Source organism: Aphis gossypii, chromosome 2 (assembly GCF_020184175.1).
Source record: "Aphis gossypii isolate Hap1 chromosome 2, ASM2018417v2, whole genome shotgun sequence".
Taxonomy (NCBI): Eukaryota; Metazoa; Arthropoda; class Insecta; order Hemiptera; family Aphididae; genus Aphis; species Aphis gossypii.
The window spans coordinates 4,562,013-4,587,991 of record NC_065531.1 but is presented as its reverse complement, the minus strand read 5'-3'; the positions used below and the strand labels follow the sequence as shown (position 1 = coordinate 4,587,991).

Below are 25,979 nucleotides of genomic sequence, written 5' to 3'. Positions count from 1 at the left end.
TGCTTTCAAAGTTTTTATTGACTTTTAAGACGTCTTGGGTACAGAATAGAACAAGATCTAAGAAAAATAAATTACTAAACGATTAAAAGTCCTTGTTTAGCGCTATTGATCTACCAAAATGATTTCAACAACTAAATTCAATACAATTGTCCATACGTCTTTCTATAGCGAGATTTATTTAAGATCCAACTAAATTTCAATGATTTCCTCAACATACACGGATTCCTAGAATTTCGAAATATTATGTGATGAATATGCAACGACGAATCGAGGTTTAAACCAGAAAATTGTGTTTAATACAAAAAACATTTTTTTCTCTGAGTAAATGTTACTTTAAAGGGTATAATACACCCAACGATAATTTGTTGTACGTTACGTGTTTTAACTACATATCACGTATTTACATAAATGAACGTATAATTTATAACGTCAAATAAAATCAACACAATTTGTAATGGATAAACAATAAACATATTATGTAGGTACAATGATTTATTGTAATATTGTACTTTATAATATTATAACATTTGAAGATGGAATGATAATAATGTAAATAATAAGTAATATTATTCTATCCAAAAATATTAGGTATTCTCGTAACTGCAGAGAATATACCCAGAAGTAATCGCCAATGCCGAGACTGGACCTACAATAATTGTATTTGGATTGGATACGATTCTACGGGCTTGCCTATTTGTGTTTATATGTAGACAGTAGTTAGGTAGTGGCATAGTTATAGATTTAGGGTTACCAAGATTATATAAAGGACGTTATTAATTAATATTAGGGACAAGTGTACAATCCGATTCGGGTTCCTTGTCCGTATGATCATAAACCTATTTAATTTGATAGTACGTTCTAAAGAACTCTTCTTCCTTTTTTCAAACTACCCTCAATAAACCCAGTTCATCTGATAGAAATAGCCTATAAAACATATAAATATTTTTGTTTTAAAACGATTAAAAAATTAGATGCCTATAACACAACAGCAAAAAACAATGCATTAAATATTATTTAACGATAGTTTTTAGTATATTATTGACAATGTATTTCATTATTATTATTTTATTTTGACCGTTTCACATTCTAATAAAATAAAATTATCAAAATGTTAACTATAATAAAATAATTTATTTGTATTGAAAATAAAAACAATACTGGAAAGTAGGTATAGGTCTAGTGTGTACTACACTTATTATTGCACTTTACTTATTGTATCATTGTAATACGTTATACGTACATGACCTAAGAATTCAAAATAACTTGTATGATATCAATATTTTTATTCTTATTGCTAGTGTTTTAAAATTATATTATTTAGCTGTTGTAACTTAAACGAATTATGATTTACCTGATTTTTTATTCAATGATCCAGGATCCAGCCAATTTCTTTGATCGTTTTCTTTTCATATATCAGTTTAAATGTTGTAGCTATATTGTCATATTGTATTAAGATATATACATAATTCCATTTAGTATACAATCGTAAATGTATAGTGTATAAAGCGTTCTGTGGAATGTGTTTTTTTTTTAATTGTACATATAAAATAGTGATTTTAAATATATTGATTATTGATATTTAAACTATTAATGATAACTTACTTTTAATTATTATTTTAAAAATTAATAATAATATATATAAACATCAAATTAAAAAAAAAATTCAGCTTTATGCTGAGAATCAAAAGTGCATATGAACCATTTAAACTTGCGTTATTTGGGGACTGATTTTGTATGTAGTTTGTTCTAAGTGTAAATAGCGATTATTCTAATTAAGCTAGTTTATGTGTTTCGTTATTTTATAATATATTATATAATACTTTATATATATATATATATCTCACTAGCTTGCTTACATGATGAATTTAAAAATGTATAACAATAACGACCGGTCTATACAACATAACTACGAATGAATAGGTTTACTGCGGGTCTAAAATATATTGACGTCTGTCGACAACCATACTTTCATACTTTTTACACTAATAAAGGTAAATAGTTGTTGAAAGTCCATGATAACCGTGTATACTCAGAACTTAGGTATAAGCAATCAAACTGGTAATTCAATTTAATATAACGTATATATTTAAAAAAAAAAATACTAACCCTAGGATATTATTATTGATCAGATCAGGTAAATACATTTACCTATAATAATAAGAAAAGTTATTACCTACTTCAATAACCAATCCAATTATATTAATAATATTAAAAATGTATATTATATATTGCAAAATTAATTTTTCAGCTATACAATTTTTCGAAAATTTTTTATTTTATTTTATTCTGATAGATTTAAAATAAAACGATAATGTTATATAATATTACCATGTATTTATGGCTGTAGTAAATTTGCACTAAAAATTACTCAAAATATGTGTAATTTGCACTATTTTTTTAAAATACGTTTGTAATTTGTACCAAAATAAAGATATGTAATTTGCACCATCCTCAGGTAGTAAGAAATAGAAATTGTAATTTGCATCAGAAATTAAAATCGATAATATTTTCGATGGTAAATTACAAGTTTTTATATCCTAGTATAAATTTAGCTTAGTTTTATTCATAAAATAGCTGAGCTTATACACATATTTCTGTAAGTTAATTTAAAATCGTATTATTATGAATATATCAGAAATTAGACAATTAAAAAAAGTATATGTAATTACCAGACAAGGCGAAAAATCTCGTAAAATTATTAGTCATTTGTGTCCATCTAGTCTCGATGTTTACGAAGATACCGAAGAATAATCGAATATTTCAAAATCAAATACTCGATAGTCGAACAAATAAATAATCATTTTGGTGCAAATTACAAACACTATTTTCGACTACCTGCAGTGATGCAAATTACATATTTTTAATTTGGTGCAAATTACAAACTCCCGTATTTATATATATATATATATTAATTACTATTTACTAAGCTTCTGATAACAGTTATATAACGTCTAACAGTTCTTCTCTATTTTTATCATAATCGACAATGTTATTTATGACTGATATTAACTAACCCAATTTCTATGTATGAGATATGCAGAACGGTTAGTACATATAGATCAACGACAATTTATAATAAATCTAAAAATCTAACAAGCCAGCGATAAATTAGTGAAGTCATAATTAATTTTAAAACTACATGTTAATATTTCTATTTAAACATCGAAAAATGAAAAAAAAAATACTTGTTTAAAAATAAACGGTAGCTCTCGTTAAAAAAAAATTTATCCCGTCAGAACAATACTTGAATAATGGTATAAAAAAATCTAATGAAGTATTTGAAAATATGGCTTTAAGTATAGGTACTTAAAAATTCCAATCAAATGGGAATTTTAATAACTATAGGATAAAAGGGACTGAATATACTTGGTGGCTCAAGTCTGAATACTTGATACAGGCAGACAAGCGGAAGGCTGAGTGCGCAAACTTTATATGAATATAACTCAAACATTTTGTAGGATTTTTTATTTAATACGGGATGATACAACATATATATTAACTTAATTAAATCGTTTTTGAATAAAATATAATACTCAATCATCATTTAAAACTATATCTTCATATTATTTATGGTTATATAGATATGATGAAAATATATTATATCAAATCTGATGGTACACTTAGTTTTTAATATGAGTTCCTTTATTTATATGAATATTAACAATACTGTTAAAACAGAATAATATATTGAAAAAAAAATTAGTTAGAAAAAATGATTTTTTTTTAAACATAAAAATTTACAATTATTATTGAATATTAATACATCGTCTTTATGGAGCTCCAGACTAGTAAATTTTAGAAAAAAATCAACATTTTATTTGTAAAAGATTAAATTTAAATAAATACATTTTAGTATTGTCGAATAAGATGATAATAACGAAGGTTTATTTAAATTTATCAATTTTAATTCAGGAATGTAATAATTTCGTTTTTTTTTTTCATTTAAAATTGTGTAGAACTTATAATATATTTTATACTGTTGATGGGTGTGCAGTTTATACTTTGTGAAAGTATCGTCGAGCAGATATCGTTATACGATTTTATATTTGACTTAAAAAAAATAATGTGCGTTTATTACGACGAAAATAAATAAAATACAACTCTGTCGGTAAAATAAAAAATGGTTACTGAAAAACATAATTATTTTATGCATGTAAGTACTTACTTCATTGCCATATTGCACGGTATCGTTGGTCGTCATAATATTTTATTTCATGTTTCATGTTCAGTGATATGACATGATTTGGGATGGATACCGAAAGGTCACGTCATTATCGTGAAACATAATTATATTATTATTATACTGTATCGTATTTACTCACCACTGTATAATATTACGTTGCACCTGCTGTTTGGGTAGTCATTTTCAGATTATTGGTATTCCACGTTTCGTGGACACTACACAGTCGATCAAAAATACATGATAAAATACTCAGTTGTCTCTGGGACGGCATATATAGTTGTAACAATAGTTTGAAATGTTACATGATACGGGAATAATTGTTGTTGGTTTAGGCACCTATAATACGTTTTTTGAATTACAATTTACAGTTTATTAGCTTTTGCATCGAAGCAACACAATCATTACTATTATCGTGTTATACAAATATAATGTATGTAAGTACATGGCACACGAAACAATGCCCATCATCCAGTAAAATAGTATAATAATATTGTGCACATCGTTAAAAACGAGTACGGCGAATATAATTCCAATTATTTTCTAAGGGGATATTCTACGATGAATATTTTACAATAACCACCTGTATAAAACAATTGTTGATGGGGAGGGGGAGTAGATAATTACAGTATACACTTTTAAATATAATATATTATTTTAGTTAAACCGGCGTTTACGCCAGTTACGCAATGTTTTACATAATAATATTATAATATCGCGTTTTAATGTAGGTACCTATTCAGTATAGTTTTCGCCAATACGATAGTTTTCACAGTATTTACTGTAACGTTTCACACAGGTTTATATTAATAATAATGATAATAATAATAATTTAATATATTATTACGACGTTACAATATTATTACAAACTATTCTAAATATATATATGCATATGTATATCGTACAACATAAATCGTAAATAGTAATCAATTTACATAATAATATAATATCGTAGCATAATAATAATTGTTATACGTTTGTATAATAATAATAATAATAATAATATGTACATTAATATTTACGAACGGCGATAAAACAACAATACAAAATATAAATTGTATAGCATTTAAACGACGATGATCATAATATAATAATAATATATTTAACAAATAAAAGTTGATATCCCCCCCTCCAATAACACCATCACCGACGTCAACGCCAGATGAGTCGTTATTTACGATAATAGTATTTGATATTATAATATAGAGGCGACTAAAAGTAACTAAAACGATAAGTTTTTACTAAATATTATGAAGGAATGATAATATATTATTGATCTAATTTGCGGTATGTTTTTTTGTTTGGTTCTGGACCAGTACCGTCCGTTGTTCGGTGTCGAGGAAAACATCGCTGACAATGAGTTGTTCCGGTCGAACTGTCGGAAGCCGGACGAAGCGGTACGCAAGACTGGGGCATCACCGCAAGCCATATCATATCAAAAACCACCGGTGAAAACTAAAATAATAATAAAAAAAAAAAAAATTTAACTAACAACAATTTATTATTAAATGTTATAAAATAACACCATGTTTATGAGTTTTATCGCGAAGATAAAATTGGAAATAATTTAAACTCGATTTTAGAGTTCTTGTAGTGATAAATATTTTTTTTTTTTTAGTTACTTTATTAAAATAACTTAAATCTATGTAGTAGACTTGTTCTACTTAAGTTACTTATAATGTTCGTTACTAATAAGTAGAATCAGAATTTAAATACCGTAAAAAGTCAAATACTGCTTTAAAACTAACCAAAAATATCATGAAAATTCCTTTTCAATTCTCTAATGAATATTTTTATAGGCATACAACTATGTAAGCGATAAGAAAACGGCGGTATACATTCATAACAAATATTAACAAATAGACCAAAAACATATTTACATATTATACTTATATTATAATTTATAATGCATCTTTGTTAGAACGATATACCTTTTATTAAAATCGCCGCGAGTTGCAAGTAAATTGTTATTATCACTGTTATTGCTGTGCAGCATCGAATACATGTACAATTCTACACTGTACAGCTGAATGAACGGATTGAAAAGCTTTTTTAAATAATTCTTGCACAGATTGGACAATATAATACAACAATATTGGAAATCGTCAATTTCTCATATTTTGTGTAGTCTACTTATATATTATAATTTATAATAGGTATTTAATATAATAATATTAATATTATACTAGTGTATATTTTGTGCCTGAAAATTTATCAAAAATCAAAATGATACTATAGGTGTGACCCACGATGACACAGAAACATAAAAAAGACAGTTATAACTTTAAAAGTTAACTGATCACTTAATTTATTAAGAATCGTGGCCGTATTTACCATATTTTAAAGGAGGAGGGAGTGGTTGAATCAATAATAAAAATTATCTTGATAATTAAATAAATACCTAAGTCTTAAACCTTTCTGAAAACAGACATAGATATTACTAAATACGGGTTGGGATAGATACATTTTTCTAGTTTTCTATATATCTCCTAATATCATTAATTACTAAATCAAGTATAAACACCAAGTCGAATATCAAATGGTTTTTTTTTTGGGTGCCGATTAATGTTAAAGACGCGAAACGAAATAAATAATTTCCATCACCTACAAACTGGTACCTATATGGAAATTAATTGATATTTGATATTACATAATATTATATCACTAATTTGTTATATTAAAATAATAATATATAATAACACTACCATTGGCAAACACGAAATTAAATTAATGTGCCGATACAAGCCAGACGATGGATGCTAATGTTATTAATATAACCATTGTGTAGATACTTAAAAAACGTAGTTTTGAGTAATACTTTCAAATAAGTTTAACACATTTATTATGTCTTTTTGAAACGATATTGTAATGTTACTACATTATAACAATCAATTTTAATTTAAACCATGTATTTGATTAAGAAAAAAATTTTAATCATGAAAAAATGTACATAACTTGATCGGTTTTGTCTTTGGTGTTTGTCGTCAACCAACTTTCCCAATCCCCAGCAATCATTTATATAATCGCAATCATTAAAGTGTGAAGTGTGTCTGATCTATATACATATCATATGATATTATTCACACATTTAGAAAATTATATAAGACATTATTAAATTTGAATATTTTTGTTGGGGATTTGGATGATAAATTTTATTTTATCCTACAAATCGAAAACTCTAAAAAGTAGGCAATATAACAGATTTATATTTGGTATTATTTCAAGATCGCTGTGAAACCGATAAACTTATTGTTGTCTTTACGAAAACATAGCTGACATATAGAATATAATTTACCGTAGTTATATCTGGTACAGAGAATCCGATGTCCAATCGTTGGCTGAAACAAAAATAAAAGAAAAAAAATAATGCCGATAGTGATTTAATAATATAATAAAAATGATAGAGAAAAAAAGGATACAAAGAAGAAAAAGACAGAAACGACGCTGAATAATATTCGAGTGGTGCATAATTTCTGCTAAGCATCTAACATGTCTATATTATCTTTTTTTTTCAGAACGTGAGGAAAAAAATGCCAATAATAATATTTCTCAAGGCTTCAAGAAATTTGCCGTGACTACACGCACTGGAAGTGTATATGGGCGCCGAATAAATTGAATAGAGTCAATTTTATTTACTTTTATTTTTTATTTGTTTTTTTTTTTTGTATTATTATTATTATTATTCCGGGACGTGAGAAGCGTTGACAACACCAAGTAGATTAAACAACTGCAAATGTACGGCCGTCGGAAAGGTCGAAGAGCAACTATACGGGAGACGGAGAAGACTAAATAAAATAGAAAAAAAAAACGAGAAAGAGAAAAGTTAACGACCGCGATGGGACAAAGTTCTGCTGGGCAATATTTGTATTCAAAGAATTTTTCAACCTTTGAATTTTTTATGAGCGAGCGCTAAAAAAAGTTTGCACAACACGCGCGCCGGAGGATAAAAAAATATAAAATGCATCTAAGTTCTCTAATTTTTAACATTCGACAGCAAACCGCATTACGCGATTATTACAATATTGCAATGGCCGTCTCGTTAACGGTATCGAATGCACAAGCTTTATTAACTCAATGGAAAAAAATAACCATTACTTAGAAATAAAAACCGATCAAAAAATGTGGCATAATTATAAGATAAGAAATCTTCCATACTTAAACAAGAAACCTTCTTGAGTGAAAATTGTCAACATTTGTTTTCCCATATACTGCAATTAGTATGTATTAGCTAAATATTCTGATTAAATGCATGGAATAAAAAAATAAGTAAGAGTGTTAACACGAATCTCTAATCCTCGTAAATTGAAAATTCTTATTTTAAAATGTTTACTATGCTAATATTTACTGCTTGATTAACACGTATTTGCATGGTCGGTTCTAAAACTATCAATTCTCGTTCATTTGTTAATGAAATCAAATGTTTATTTTTGTACATCTAATTGGAGCTAAAAAAGAAAAAAAACATCGGGATCTGTAGTATATAATGTTAGTTAGTGTGAGAGGATCTTGGAACATGTGAGAATTGTAAAAATAGTTTTTATAATCGTATTTCTGGACTAGCCATGCAAACACATGATGAAAAATTGCAAAAACAATTTTGAAAAAATTTAGTGGAATAGAGAAACATAAAAATATTATACCTGTACGTTTGTGTACAATATTATCGAAAGTATCGGTGCACGCACGTGGTGTCGGTTGTACATATTAGATGTTTTTACTTCAAAGATAATACTTTAACGTGGTAAGGGTTTTGAAATTCGAATAAAAATGACGTAATCGACTGAATGATTTGTCTACTTTTAGTTGTTTTGGGTATCGCCCATCACATAGATATAGTTTTGTAAGAAGGCTAAATTTCGAAGAGGAGAGCTCGAATGTCTGATGGTGTTGATTTACGTTCACATACGCGATCGCTTATGTGTCGAAAGTCGAAAACCTAACTCGTATTTTAAGGGGTTTAAAAACTACACAAAAAGGCACTGTCTGATGCAAATGGGGTCGAGGGGTACTCTTATATGTGATAGTTAATACCTCTCATCCCTGGTGCAAGCCTCGTAGATTCGCGATTCTAAACCTAAACGTATAATAAATCTCGCCGGTTCGGCTTAAGTCAAAACTTTGGTCTCACCAACACGGCATCGCACAACAACAATAATAATACTGAACAGTGTATGCACTTATATATTATAATAGTATAACATATACGTCGTCTAAAAAGTAATTCCAGGTACCTATAATATTATAATATAATATACCACTCACGCAGTACGGTGGCGGTGCATGTACCGGTGAAAGGGCGGGAGAATTGAATTGATACAATTTACTCTTGGATATCACTTTGTGACGGATGGGGTGACGGGGCGTGTGCGACCGTGTTTTACTAAGCCGGCTTACTCGGGTCAAGTTTAGTTTGATAATAATTTATACGCTCGTGCGTATCGAAGTATCGGTGTTTGTGTTGTGGTGTACCATGAAAGTCCGCCGGACATCGGTTAAAAGAGGATACCTATCTACACTACCCACATATATATATATTTATACATATTGTATCGTGGCGTACATTTTATTATCATATATTATAGCCTATTATATAGATAACGATATTATACTGCGGTCGCCAGTAGTGTTGTAGTCGTAAATTTTGCTTTTAAAAGGTCTAATTCTGGTGAAATAATTGAACAACACCGCGACGTACTTAACTCGGTAGGTTCTCATGACCCGCTTGAATACAATTTTATTAAAGACGTTCGAAAATGATACGTACCCTCGTGCAACTTTGGGTCTACGCATAAGGCACTTATAATGATAGTTACGGGCGAATTACGCTAACGGTAATAACGAATTGTTTCAAAAGTTTTCCGAGATTTTTGTTCAGAAACCGTGGGAAACAACTTTGTGGTAGTGCGATATTTTATGTAAACAATTATGTCTCGATAATCGCAGACACGATGTCATACACGTATTAATATGATTTATATCATACAATTAAGAGGACAAGACGATTACAACGCAGATTAGTGTTAGCGATTGTGTTTAATCGATGTTTATATAGTATGTGAACAAACACAAATATATAAATCATTACATAATGTAGAATAAAATTTGAACGAAAATCACGTTTTGTCGTTTCATTTGCAGTGCAATTTCAACCAGTATAACGATAATATAAGAAATTAAATATTCAAATACGTATTATTTTTGTTTACGAATGAAACTAACAGTAATTATACTATATATTTAACCATCGCGTTATGATAAGTGACACTTGAGGGATGACGTAAAATAATTATACATTTTATATAAAAAGTCATGTTTGTGGCTCAAGCGAATACTATTAGATTATCATAATAGTAGTATACAACACGCGTACGTTCCTTATTAAAACAATAATATAACGTTGTGGTCGTACAAAAATAATAATATCATAATCGTATGTTATAATATGTTCAAAACAAATTTTATGTCCACTCACCTTTATAGTACATGTTTTTGTGCATGTTCAGCTTGCAAGTCTTACCCTGAAACAATGAACAATTTTTTTTAGAACAATACAAGCAATAAAGATCAACAATGACATTAAAAACATTTAGGTATAATGTATATTACAATAAGTTGTTGTAAGTATTACACTAATATACCTAGCAGCGGCTTTGGCTTGTAGGAGTGTACCAAGAAAAGTACTGACAATAACTTGATATAATAACATTTGAGTTCGTAATTATATCTTAATGATACACTTATAATATATGTAAATATATATTTATTACATACTTCATACATAATAATATAACGTATAGTATTAATAGTTGAAAAAATTTAATTGTATTCTTAATATTTATAATTTAATTCCAGATTTTGTTAAAACATATGTAAGTACTTTTTTTTAAAACATATAGACAAGTGTAATACGACCCTCGCGCACCGTCAAATATAAATAAAGCTTTGATTTACATAATAGGAAGCTATAGTATGTACCATTTGTAGAATCTTAAAATACGTATTTTGAATCACTCAAAAAAGATGAGCTTATTAAAAAAACCATATTAAATTAATAATATATTTTCCCAAACAGATACAAAACTATTATTGATACGCGAGATTTTTGGAAGTTTGGGTCATATACTTTATGACACAAAATGTACAGCACTTATTTTTGATTTGATAGTTTAAGCTTTTAAGGGCATTTTTTACAGTTAATTCAATATATGAGTCTGTATATGATCGAAAACATACACATGTATTAATACGCATTTGTAGGTACACGAGCTCAAAAAATGTATGCACATTTACGTGAATGTAGGTTTGAGTGCATAAATTCTTTTTTATTCGATGTATATTTTTACCCTCCGAACATAACAGACACGTGAAAAATAAAACGCAGAAAAATTTATACATTTAAAATCGTTCGGTATAATATCATATATGCTTTACGACTTAACGAGTGAGTGCGTGCGGGATTTTTTTTATTATTATTTAAATTGACGCGTATGATTTGTTTATGCACGTGAAATGAACCTATCAACAACGGAATCTATGGCCAAACCGCAAATGGTTACACGGCTGTCGATATTATGCACAAGCAGTGCTACAATCCTCACCCGGATAGTTGGGTAACAATTCAGAATATCCCCCTACAAAAAAAAAAAAAAAACAAAAACAACAATTCTGTAGCTTGTCGTTAAGTTTGTCATAATAATTACAAGTATATACAATATACTATACGAAATTCGTTAATTCATTTTCGAATTTAGATTTTTTTTTATTGATGATTAAAAATTTTTCTATCTATAAAAATAGTAATATGATGGTTAATACCTATTACCTAATCAACCATATTAAATAATATTATTAAATTACGTAATATATAACTAGGAATTTTCTAGGAAATCGTTTTATTGAAAATAAATTTATGTTAAAAGTTAATTGAATTGAATGATTTAAATGATAAATTATATAATTATTTTGCATTAGTAGAGTTTTAGCAAAATAAGATAATGATATAGTGGATAGTTCCCTAAATTTACCTTACAGTAAAATAGTAAATACATTCTAGTTGTGTCATTGTGTCCAGACGATTGTACAGTGTCAGGCCCATTAAATCGATAATTTTTTTGTATTTTTCAGTTGAAAATTTTTTTTGTTAGATGTAGTACGTACTTGTATATTTGACTGAAATATTGAACACATGACCTGATTATGTTAATGTTGACTATTCGAACAAAATGCTTCCGATTTAGTCATTAGTTTCAAACCATATACTTCAGATCTCAACTGATTAAAAATATGAGTATGTAGTGTTTGGCGATTGAGTTTATTAAAAACACTAATGGTTCAATTGTGACTGAACCCGACGACATTTTTATGTTTTGTTATAATTATTCTTCAGTGGTGTCTATCGCCATACATTAAAAAAAAAATATAAATATACAAAGATGTATAGTGATTAATCAAATTCGCTATTGTAAGGCGCTCGATCTCATAAAATTCTACGACGTGATACTGTTTAATAGAGAAAAAGAAACGCAAGAATTGAAAGTAAGTAAAAGAAAAAAATGTTTACACTATACACATCTGTTTCAAAAGGAAATGTAGTACCCAACTTATAATTATAATATATCAACAGAGCTATATTGTATATTAGTGACTCCTGCAGAATTCAGATTTTTTTCGCTCGCGTAACAGTTTTTATGGAGTAAATAGTATATTATGACGCGCGCGTTACACATTTATATTATAATACGTCCATTGCGCGAATATAGGTAAGAAGTATATATAAGAAAAAACTGTACACGAAAACTTTTGTTTTTGACTATATAATTTTCGAATATTACTCGGTGAAAACTTTTGTTGTGCTTTAAGATTTCACGTTGTTTATAAACTAATAGAAATTGGCCGCTCTCAACATGAGATTTATAAGTAAAGTTATTGTTTCATATGCGCTTATAATATATGTATATAAATGTATAAATGAAGGTAAATATGTAAGTGTGTAATTATCACAAATAGATTTTGTTGGATATATTATTATTATATATCTGTAATAAATATCAATCCAAAACTTGTGTGGTTATCGGATAATAATAATAATAATAACAATAACAGATGATTTATTTCACAGTAAGCGACAAGCGCTATCATCATTTAAAAAACTATAAACGTTTTTAAAAATATATCGTAACGTAATTTAAAGTCATAATAACAAAACATTTTTTGAAAAAAAAGTTATATTATTTATCTTGATAGTTTTTAAGTTATTTTAAAGTTTATTATTTTTTTAAATAACAGCAGATACTTTGCCATTCAGTACTGTACTATTGTACTACAAATATCTTCTAATAATATAAAACACTACAAATACTTTAAAAGTGTCTATATTCTTGTCTTAAAAAATGTTTATTGTTAAAAGAATCACCGTGAAATCAACGTACACGTGGACAAGATTAATACTATGAACGTATAACAGTTCCGAATTTTAGATATCGCATTTTTCATTCTGGTACCAATAAGTGAGTTTTGAATGCTATTGTGACTATAAAACCATAGTTATATAGTTATAAAAAAGGAATGGTTTTTAATTTATTACTAAATATTATCTCAGAAGACTATTTTTTCATTTCTAGTTGATCTGCCGTAAACTGAATAAATCAAAAGTGAATATATAGGTACTTTATTTATTTTTATTATACATATCTATATTAATAAAAATAAATGTTTGTTTGTGTGTATATGTGATTTAATACCAAGAACTAAACGATAACCAAATTTCCTATACAACAATCCAACTTTTTGACATATTTTAATGAAAAATTTATTTTATATTCTATGTAGGTACCTATTAAAAAATATCCATGAGTTATCTATGAATTACAAATAAATTTTCTACATGTATCAAGTAGGTACCTATAATGTTTTCAATAACTTCTTCAGTAGAAAGTTTCTTCAATAAAACCATTTAAACCTAACTTAAATTTGTTTTCAAAGCATATACTCGTAATATTCCCTATACCACATATCTAATAAGTATTGTGTGTAACTGTGTAAGAACTCTTATGATATAAAATATAAATATACAAAATTACTTTGAACATACTTATCGATTATTGAATTCATATTTAAATTATTTGTTACTTTTATATGCATATGACTATCATACTATGTTATTATATTTAATGAATAATAATAAAGCACTATGACAATAAACAACTGAAGTGAATGTGATAAACAAATTATTTTAAAATTGTATAAATCGGATTTGCTCCATTACTCGCTATTGAACTACTATTCGAAATATTATTTGATTAAATATTGACAATGACACTGGAATAGGAATTTGGTAAACAAATTCGACCGCACAACCCATCACTGTTTAAACACTATTATATTATATCATCTCAATTCTCACCTGTTGACTCTTTGATTATTTATTATCGTGGTCGATTTACTTTACGGTCGTGTTTAATCATTGAAACTTTTAACGCACGAATTCTATTGTTTTACAATCGATCGGGTTTTGTCAGTTAAACGTTAAGACAACAACAGAGTTATGTAATGCATACTAAAACAGAAGGGAGCAGTATTTATCGGTGAAATATTTTTAAAGGTTTTTGAAAAATAGTATTGTATCTTTCTCTTATTACGCACAAACGACACATTAAAGTTTTTTTGTTTGGATTTGAAAGTCGGTTTACGATCAACCTTGACGAAGAATTCAAAAGAACACAAACGCAACTTAGGAAAATGTTACGATAAGAATTAATCATACGATTCAAGCCATGTTATTTAAAGTTTAAACCATTTGACGATCGTATGTATCCTACAATTTTTAAAATAAATTCCGTTACCTATTTTTACAAAAATATGGAAAACAACACTTAATGAAAACTCGGAATTCCCAAAAATTAAATTGATGCATTATTTTTATTTTTATTGATGCATTTATTATGCGCAAAAAAATTGCAGCTATATAATATTAATGGACAGTGTTACTTTAGGAAATGTCAGAATTTACAAAATATTACTGTGTCTAATTAACGAGGAAACAATATCAATACTTTTTAAATTTGTCATGTTCATAAAATATTTTAAAAGCTGATGATTGAAAATATACACTCAATCATAATAATGTTATATGCTTTTAATTAAAAGCTTTTTTGTTAGTTCAATTAATAATTATGTACTAGTACCAAATAAATCAAAACAATTTTTTATTTTATATCCTACACTGTTGGTGATCTAATTTAAATTTTAAATTGCATACAATTTATTTTATTTTTCTCTTACGGTAGAAATTTATAAAATGAAAGCGTTATAGTGGTTTGAGATTCGCGGAAATTCCCTTTCATACAAACAGTTTGAGTTATTTAATTTACTAGTAAAAATGTATGACGTATCCTATAACTGTTTTAAGCTGTCATAATATGTTTATATTATACAGGTTTTAATGATTGGATAACTGTAATTATTTTATTATTAAAATAAATAAATAATACAAATACCTAAAAAAATCTTTTTTATTTTATATTATGTTTCATTCAAGAAAATTGGTTTAGTCATCTTTCAAATAATATTATACAAGTGTAAGTTAAAATAATGAAGAAAACGATGAAACGATAAGACAATAGATACTGACACGTTAATAAGCACGTTTTATAATAATACTTATAATAGTATAGTAGTACATTTTTAATATTATACAATTAGAAATAATTTATGTGCGGACTAATTTAACTCGTCCAATAAATGATATTTATCTATGTGGGTAGGTACGTCGGTAACATTTAATGAGCTAAAGATTCAATTCAAAGTTTTAAAAAGTAAATACGTTTATTTGTATAGAACCCATTTAATTAAAAACACGCGATTAAAATAATTTGTTTTTCAGGTAGGTAACCGAAGAACAAATTTAATGAAACATTAAGTGAAAACGAGGAGTTAAGATTAAAAAACGAGATATTAAAGTGCGAGTCAAGGAACACGAATTATATTATAATACACCACGTTTTGAAAAGTAATGTTTACGTCTAATAAAGTTTTGACTTTAAAAGTACCTACCTAGTTACATACGTATATTGCGGGTTACCAGAAAACACGAAACGTTAACGAAAATATATAACAAAACTAAGAGACAGAGACGGTTTTATAGAACTATTAAAGAAATAATGTTCATTTTTCTCTATGTTTAATACTTTTAACAATATTATTATGGTGTGACTGGTACATAAACATATCATTTCAGCAAATTTATATTAATATTGATACAAAGGTTTTATATAATATGATATAATAATTATTGATAAACGGTAATTAATGATAATATTCTAAGACTTTTTTTCTATGTTTTTTAATGTTAAGACTTCATATTTTATAATTACATAATATATAGTGTAAATATATAATATTATTATGAAGAGCCCATATCTTGTATAACTACTTTAAACAGAAAGTCAATACACGTCATAGCATCGTAGCACTCATCCTCTAGCTGTATATGCCTTATTTATATATTATACATATAAGAGTATATATAATATATACCTATTCAAACAATTTAAACATTCCAGTTTCAACATGACTATATAAATGACTTTAAGTTTGTATGTCGTCAAAACGAATTTCGCGCGTTTGAGATATTTTCAGTGGTCGTAACAATATCAATATACTTTGAAATGTAAAAATAAAACACATTATTTATTGGTAAACTATTATCGGAAAAAGTGAAAATAAATCACGAGGGGGTCGAACGACCGCATTCGATCGGTACTGATTTGCATAGTCGTCGAGACTAGATGTTTTAAAAAAAATTCAAAGTTTCCAACTCTGTAGATAAATAATAAATAATATACCATATTGTTTGCAGAACGTTAATTTGATTATGTGTTGAAGAGAGAAACTTTATATTAAAGTTTGTTCTGGAGAAAACAGTATAGTATCAAAGAGTATATCACATTTTGATTTTTACCCGGTGTATAATAATAATAATAATAATATTATGTTATGGTAGGTACCTATTATAATAGGTGCATATTAAATTTGCTTCATAGTGTAATAACTGTACAGTATATAATATCATATAATATTGTGTATAGCACCAAAATTAATTTATCTGCATAAAATATAAATTCGTTCTAAAAATACACGACGTTTAAATTAACTTTATAGGGAAAGAAGTATTTGCTCGTGTAATGCGATATAACAATATTATTCTACGTGATTAAATTTAAACTTCAGGCACCACAACAATATAATGAAAAATATGCGAAAATCAAATATAGTAACAACTTTCGCGGTTCTTTTTACAAAACGTATATAATATAAATGGGGTTGCTCTACATTATTCACATATTATTATATTGTATTATAATATTTGAGCGCGCTCGAGCAATAAGCCCGCCAAACAGTCGACGTCATGCCGGTACCACGGTTCATGTTTATTTTTATTAAACGTTACAAATTTCAATAAATAAAAAACCCAGAGAGATGAGACTTAGATACAAATCAAAACAGTTATTGTAACACGATTTTTTTTTTTTTAATTTAAGTAGTTCTAATTGTTTATGTAAGTATATTATAGCACAATATTATTTAATTAAACACACTAACGATTGGTGATTAAAAAGCAATGAAATTATAAAAGGAGCTTATTTTACAAATTAAAATTGAACACATTAATTATTGTTTAGTGTTCTAAATTCTCAATACCACGTTATCTTTCAATAATCTAATAACATCAAAAGAAGTTTTCGACCAACATAAAACAGATAATTTATCGATATTTTTTAAATGTAGAGGCTTTGATGAATAAAAAAAATAATGTTATAAATCAATAAAGACGTGTTTATCTGTTAATTATGCTAACTATCTAAGTAATCAAAGTATATACCTCCTATAAACTTCCTTCATTTATTTATTCAATAGCGATAATAATATAAAACGGTACCGTTTTCTTTCGTGGAAACATTCACGCAATCACCGCAGCGAGAGCAAACATATTTAGTGTAATAATTAGTTTCACTTCTAAAATATTAATAAATAATAATTAATTTAAAACAGCCGACTATAATAGGTACACTTTTAAAGTTATGGCGCTCGTTAACGTTTTTAAGTTGGTTAGTGTTTTTTTTTTCCAAAGAAGATTTTACGAATTACGAATAAACCATTAATTATTATAATATACGCAGTTCCAAAGGATTGTAAAAGTTGTAGATTGTATTGTGATTTACTATTTTTGTATTGTTTTATACGTGGCCAATAGTTTTCAAAGAAACGACATTTCGATTCAGAGACTGCAATCCCTGTTGTACATATAAATTATTCAGTTTCGGTTTGATTTTAAGAAAAATGTTTATAAATCTCGATATTGGCTGCATAAAACAAATTTTCAATTAAATGTATCTTTATTTTTTTTTAATAAAATTCAGACCAAAAAATTTTCTGATATTTTCTAAAAGTTTTATTTATTCTCTTTTATAGTCGAAATAACCTATAATATTTTATTCTTTATGTAATTTAAGATTAATACGAGTACATAAATTTTATTGTATATTGATTGTATAATAGATAACATTATAGCCAGATAGGTGACTTAAGTTTTGTAATAATATTAGCCTTAAACTGTAACTATCGTTCCGAATAAAAAATAAATTAAATAAAGATTTAATTAAAATAAAGCCTGATATTTCTAAAGATGTCTTGTTCAAAAACTGGTTCTGTTCAGTTCCTAATCTCTGATTTATATCCCTTGAAATTTAATATATAAGTTGTAATTACATATTTAAACATTTTTAAATAAAAAAAGTTTGTTAATAACATTAAAAGTACTTATGTGTTTGGTTAGTTTAAGTTATAACTTTGTTGAAGAACTGTATTACTTTGTATAATATAATATTATTATGAAATGTTTTCTGGTTTATGCCAACATTAACACTTTTGTGAAGGCTTATTCAAACGAAAATGACGGGCGTTTTCACGGTGATTTTTCTCAACATACCTATTATGGTACTTGTTTGTTATCATCCTACCACTGAACCGTATAACATTCATCATCCCCGCCGCCAGACGACATTATGTCACCAGTCTTTAATCTAAAAGTTTGGACATTTTTGATCGATATTTCTTAAAATTTTGGTAAATATATAGATTAGTCTAGTATATAATTTGTTTATGAAAAAATGGTAAATACTTCTTGAAATATTAAAATATTTAAAACATTATAATCATTTAAGTAAAATGTTGTCAGCCTGTTGTTTTGCATGTATGATTTCACGTGTGTAACTCTAGTATATCATCTTACAATGTGTATTAGTTAAGTTATTTTAAAAAATAATTCAAAATTAACTTTAATGGGTTGTTTTCCGTAGTAATTAAGAGGTACTTTATGTATATTTTTACATTACGTCCCATTATACTCGCCATATAGAAAAATCAAAACTTCACTTTAATCCAAAATGTTTACCTCCCGTGAAACTGTGAATCCACTTATATCATAATATATAATGTATCATATTAAATTCTTGGCTCTGCGCGCTTCTTCTACGAATTGTCAAAAACTTACGGAAAATAATTGACCGAGGAAACGGGAGACGCGTATAGCGAATATTAGCGAGTGTCTATTGCACGCCTCATCATCGTGGAAAATGGCTTTTGAATTACCAGTCGATACGCGGTTCGCACAACGCACGTCATATATACTCTAATATAATATGTATACAGTATTAATATAAAGTAGTGGCACGAAAATAAATATTATTGCAGACTGGTGGAGCATTTCAATGGAACGATAACTGGTGACGCGACGACGCGCGCCAGCAACACGCGCCGCCGAGGCTTTTAGACATCCGATCACAATAACACAATATATAATATATACGCGAGCATGGTATTATAATGTGTGTACGCGGATTTCGTACAAGCCTCGACACTAATGGCATTCGGTCGTATGCGCACGATATAGTATCGCATGATATATTATGATAATATTATAATATGCGTTCGTTCTGTCGCTCAAAATCTCGACGCCGTCGTTGTCGTATAATCGTATGTGCGCAAGCGAGTGTATTATTTATGTAATATAAATTGTAAGGGGGTATGTGTGTGTGTATGGGTGCGTGGGTGTGTGGGTGGATGAGTGCATATATAGGTGTACTCACCGACGGCAATTGTCATCATTATCATTGTTATTACTAAACGCGAGACGAATTCTAGTTATTGTTAACTGCGTGGTCTTTGTTCGGATGAGCGACTCGAGAGCCCGAGACCGGTCGTTTGCCGATGTCGGCCGAATGCAAATTATTATGCGGCACCGATGATCCGGAGTTAAGTGTTCGAGTTACGCGCTTACGTCTCATAATAACGACTGACTGTAATAATAATGTATTACTAAAGGGCATATAGTGCACCGCCAAGGATCGTGCGAGTAAAAATTAATTATTTTTAAACAAAACTTTTCTGTTTTGGTTTTTTTTTTTTCAAAAACACCAGTTTTGAATATTATGTTATATTGGTGTAAATAATGTATTAAACATATTTTTAACTTGAATAACGCGTGCGGTGCTACTATTAAACGTTTAGTAAAAAATATGTCGAACGCTTCAAAGTCTCAAATTTTCATGTAACTATATTATGTATTATGATGAATAGTATAATATTTATTGAACTACAACGACGTGATTGATAAGTATCACGCAAGTCGATACCTGACATAAAACATACATGAGATCTATCGCAAACATGTTTTTTTTTTACTTTAAGAATATAAAATTATAACTTTTAACGAGTACGATTTATATGTATTGTTTAATTTTTTTCTGTGAGCAACCAAATTCAAAAATATAAGAGAATTTTTTTTTTCATTTATAGTTATTTATCAAGTAGCTGAATTGATGAATAATTGGTCACTGGTCAATAACAACTATTTTATTAAATATATATATTATTTATTTAGCAATACAGTTAACATTAGCTTAGTGACCTACCGATTAAGTTTCATAACCATACGATACGCCGCAGATTCGCTCTCGTGAATACAAAGCAAATATTTATACATTACATTATAATATGTACGTGAGTATGGAAATTTGTTCAAAAATGCATAGTTTTCAATCTTACCTGTGGATCGGCTTCGGTTCTCTGCGCGAAATTAATATTCGTCCTAACAGTCCGTTCGCGTAGGTCCTGTGTTGGCCTTGAGTTGTTTCCTAATGGGGCTTTTGGGTGTTCCACCGAACCTTGGGATAATTTCCTTAAGTGGTACATCTGAAACAACGGAAATATTATGGTCGGGTTAGATTGTTTTTCGTGCGTGCGAGTGCAATATACAGTCGATTGTGGTACAGTGGGTGGTGGTGCACTAAGTGGCGTGCCTACTCAAATGGCAAACAAAAATAAAAAACCTAGGAGTAAAGTCACACGTATACTATAAGAGAAGGTCCTTTTCATTAATTCAAAAGTGACACTTTTAACAGAACACGTCGTCCCGAAGAGCAATGAGTGTGAGAGGAAGATAGAGTCAGAGTCACAGTAAAAGTAAGAGTTAGAGAGAGAGAGAAAGAAATTTGATAAAAAAAAAAAAGGATACGAAACAAAATATGTGCGTTTGCTTGTCTTCGTATCGCCACCGTAATTAATCGTGTTATACCGCCACCACCGCTGTCGTGTTTCCATTACTACGTATGCACATAATAAAATATACATATACAGTAGGCATATAAATTCACCTCGCGTCTGGTTATGTAAATGGGTTTGTTCAGCACTATCCACACAGTCGTTTCCCAGCAGCCTGGATGAGTGGTTGATCCTTCGTACGTCATGTAGTATTTGATGTCCGGAAGCATCTCTCTGATGGATATGTCTTTTATTGTACGCAGAGAACCTGTCGGCCGGGAAAAATAATAAAAATATGTTAAAAATTGAAAATAAAAATATCGCGTTGTGGAATCGAGAACATTTATTGTTGTTAATATCACAGGGGTTGTTGTTATTTTAACAGTTAATTCATGGATATCAGGACGTGAAAATGTAGTGGTCCAAGAGCCGCACGAGATAAGCAAAAAACTAAATTTTATTTTTACTCTTCCAACATAAATGTTATATACATTGTATTATAGTAGATTAATATGGTCAACTGGTTATATGATATAGAAGATAGAACTTCACATATATAGGATAGACAATTTCATTGTTGACTGATCTGTTTTTTTTCTAAGTGACAAACATTACGATGATTTAACAATAATTCAATATATTTTTTTTCCATTAATCCGTATGTTTATTTATTTTTTTGAATATCACGCGGTTTAAAATTACAATTAAATATAATATTACTACCCAAACTCTATAAATGATTTCATATGAGTTAAAATTGTTAGAAACAATTTTGTTATGGTAATAAGTAAGACTTTCCCGCTATAATATTATATATTACTATATATTATTGTTGTGCATGCAATATTATGTTATACGATTGTAACAAAATTATTGTATGCAATACGCACGTAGCTCGATTTATACTGCGGCATCGTCCGACTGCGGTGAGTTATTATTATGATAATGCACTACGCAGGGAACAAATCGTTTATTAAAAGACATAAATCGCCCCCGACATTTCTCCAATTTTCTGCTTGTCACAGAGATATGCATCAGACTTATCCCGTCGGACATTTAGAGCGATGTATATTACGCGTACATCTAATATGTATATATTTATATATATTCATTATGTTGTCGTGTCGTACGACCATCGGCCTGCACACTGCACTCACTGCACTGCTGCTGTACTGAACGCGTTATAGAGCAATATCGTCGGGGGAAAAAAATTCGTGTCACGTACTTATTTTTACTCGTATGTTTCAAACACTGAACTTGTGTGTACGAGTATATATGTATAGTGAACTGTTGCCATTAATCCTGATATGACGACTACTACAACGATGCTACCGTGACCTCATATAAACCGTCATTTTTTAGCATGTTTATTATGTGCATTAACGATCTTCATCTACATCTTATCCGTTCACGAAGCAAAGTACATTTTTTTAAGGGTGGAATACACGATGGTCAACGTATACCATCGGACACGAGGGAAACTTGAGACAACCATCAACGTGTAAAATAATATTATTTATGTATCATTACATAGGTTTTTCATCGCATAATACATATTATTATATTTGATCAATGATATTGTGCTACAAACGAAATTTTTGAGTATGACAAATGATATGAAGATGTGAATATGATAAATCAGGGTGCATTTTTTATGACGTGAATTGGGGGATAAAGCAATTCACAATGGTTTTTCAATATATTAAATGCTTCTAGGGTAAATTACTTACAACTTATCTGTGAGAGTTTTACACGTTAACTCCCTCCTACAATCATATCATATATTTATATCAATGGAAAATATAAATGGTGCTTACTAAATTAGTTTCGATAGTATATTACATTAATATTTAATAGTTATTGTTAAGTATGACTTGTCTTTCTATCAGACATCTACAGAACTGTGATAACGTTGTTAGTTATTACCTATATTCTATTTAAATAACTAAGGAAACTTAATTAAAAAAAAATAAAAAATTATTGCAAAATGCTTAATACGAACTTACGTATACAAACTCTGTGGATACATGAATATTCGTTCATAACCAGTGTAGAGGAAAACAACACGAGAAAATATTTAACACAATACGACACTTTAAATGGATGCTTTTGGATCATTTTTATCGTTCAATTGTTGACGTGAATAAGAACAGGTGTTTTTTTTTTATCAAGTACATTTTTCCGAAATAGTTTTTTTGTTTTTTATTGTGATTTATTGTGCTCGTAAGCACGTATTTATTTTTATATTATAAGATGCGTTAATTCTTATTACATTTTAAGTAGAGCGATGAATTCATACGTTCAACGTCGCCCGTGATTTCGGTGTTCATACCACAACGCCACGTCAAAAATGTCATGAAGCGTTTAACACGAATAAAATAAATCGTCCATACCAATATAAAAGTAGGCATATACATGATTTATTATGCTATAAATGTTTTTAAATTTATTTATTTTGAAGTATTGTGGAAATGTGTGTCGTTAAGCTTACACTCTATATACAATCTATATCAAACATATCATTATAAATATTATATTGTTCCGAGAAAACAAATAACAATAATCAGAAATAATGATCGCTATCTAAAAATGACAAAAATTAAAAACAACTATTAATTAAATTTATAGTTGATCGTCTATGGTCTATGCAAGGTTTAATATTTATTAAAATAAAACGATTGAATTTATCAGATTAAAAAATATACGTTTCTAACGCATAAACGCGTCTCTGGCCCATTGGATTAAATAGTCGAAAGTTAGAGGTGTTAAAAATGGTGTATGATTTTGATAAATCATTACAGTATAATATTTGAAAAATGAAGCATCTATGTATACTACTCGGTTAAACCAATTTAAATGTATGATAAAACAATTGTCTGAAAAAATGTTTACCTTAAATTAACTACACAATATCATCCTATTTATAGGTAGACAGTACCTTTATTTGAACGAAAATGTTATTTATCGGAATAAGAACGGCGATTAGCCGATAAAGAAAAAAAATGATAGTGGCCTATTATTTTTGTTTAGTTAAATATGCGATGTCAACGTTTATGTATAAACATAACAGGTTAAAAAACAATTTAAATGTAAAATAATAAATTGTCGTGAATTTATTGTACACAATTTTAAATAAAATTACGAATATAACCGATGATGTATATTTTGTTGCGCCGACAACAAGGGTGAGTCATAATAACAGGTATAAAATATTATAAAATATCCAATACGTGTCTACGAGTGTTTTTTTTATTTTTATATTTACACAATATTATGTATTTAATTTGATTTCATATACATATAACGATTCATAAGTACTGGATTAGGATTAAGAGGATTCGTGTGATATATTATAATAATATACCTATATAGATATTGTATATTATTATTTAGATACTCAAAAGTCGATAGTTATGCAAGTTGTAAATACTTATATATATATGTTGGTTACATAGTAGATATAATATAATATTATATTGGAAGACAACTAATTGGATTTAATTTTCGTTTGAACGTGAAGTTCCTTCTTCGTACACATTAATGATTTGTCACAAGATTGATATTCTGTGACGCATGGTCGTTCCGCTAGCACAATATATGAAATATCTATATTCTATAATCTTAACTAATATATATATTATTATATTTTAATAGCTACTTAAATAAAAATACAAACATGCGTAATATAATATTATATGGGTATAGAAGTATTTTTAAAACGTCACAGGACTGAAACATTACACTGACAAGAAGAGAAGATTCTTTTTATAGTGAAATCCTCGTATCACTCAAATTTTCTCGAAAAGCTTTTAACTTTTACAACGTGATTAAGCTCTCGAAAAATATTGTTAGCCGAGTTTACTCGTGATCTTGATACGCACATAAGACCCGTGATAAATATTTTTCCTCACTAAATCTCATATTATTGTAATCGATTTTCTCAAAATAACAAATAAATAAATGTCATTCAAGATTTTCAAGCTGATTAATATCTTTTGGGTTTACTCAATAACCACGGCAATGAAATGTTTCGGTCACTAATAATTTTTAGTTTTTACAATTTATTAAATTATTTTTAGTATTTACTTCAAATGATGGCAGGTTTAAGCATGTCTCGCGGACATTTAAATATTCTGAATAGTGCTGTGCAAGCTGGTCAGGTTGATATCGACAATTTATACAAAATGCAATCATATTATGA

General features: G+C 28.3%; 1 protein-coding gene across 2 annotated transcripts in view; it reads right to left on the bottom strand.

The window, feature by feature from the left end:
* Positions 1-4,803: 4,803 nt before the first annotated feature.
* Positions 4,804-25,979, bottom strand: part of LOC114121905 (carbonic anhydrase-related protein 10) — a 97,043-nt gene continuing 75,867 nt past the window's right edge. Inside the window, exons 8-12 of one of the 2 annotated variants that reach the window (XM_027984411.2) lie at positions 21,892-22,046; positions 21,284-21,430; positions 10,653-10,698; positions 7,476-7,518; positions 4,804-5,635 (exon numbers count right to left, since the gene is read on the bottom strand). In XM_027984411.2, coding sequence (XP_027840212.1) covers positions 7,481-7,518; positions 10,653-10,698; positions 21,284-21,430; positions 21,892-22,046 — 386 coding nt within the window. In that variant the 3' untranslated portion in view covers positions 4,804-5,635; positions 7,476-7,480. The remainder of the gene's footprint in view (positions 5,636-7,475; positions 7,519-10,652; positions 10,699-21,283; positions 21,431-21,891; positions 22,047-25,979) is intronic. The other variant, XM_027984412.2, reaches the window with a different exon arrangement.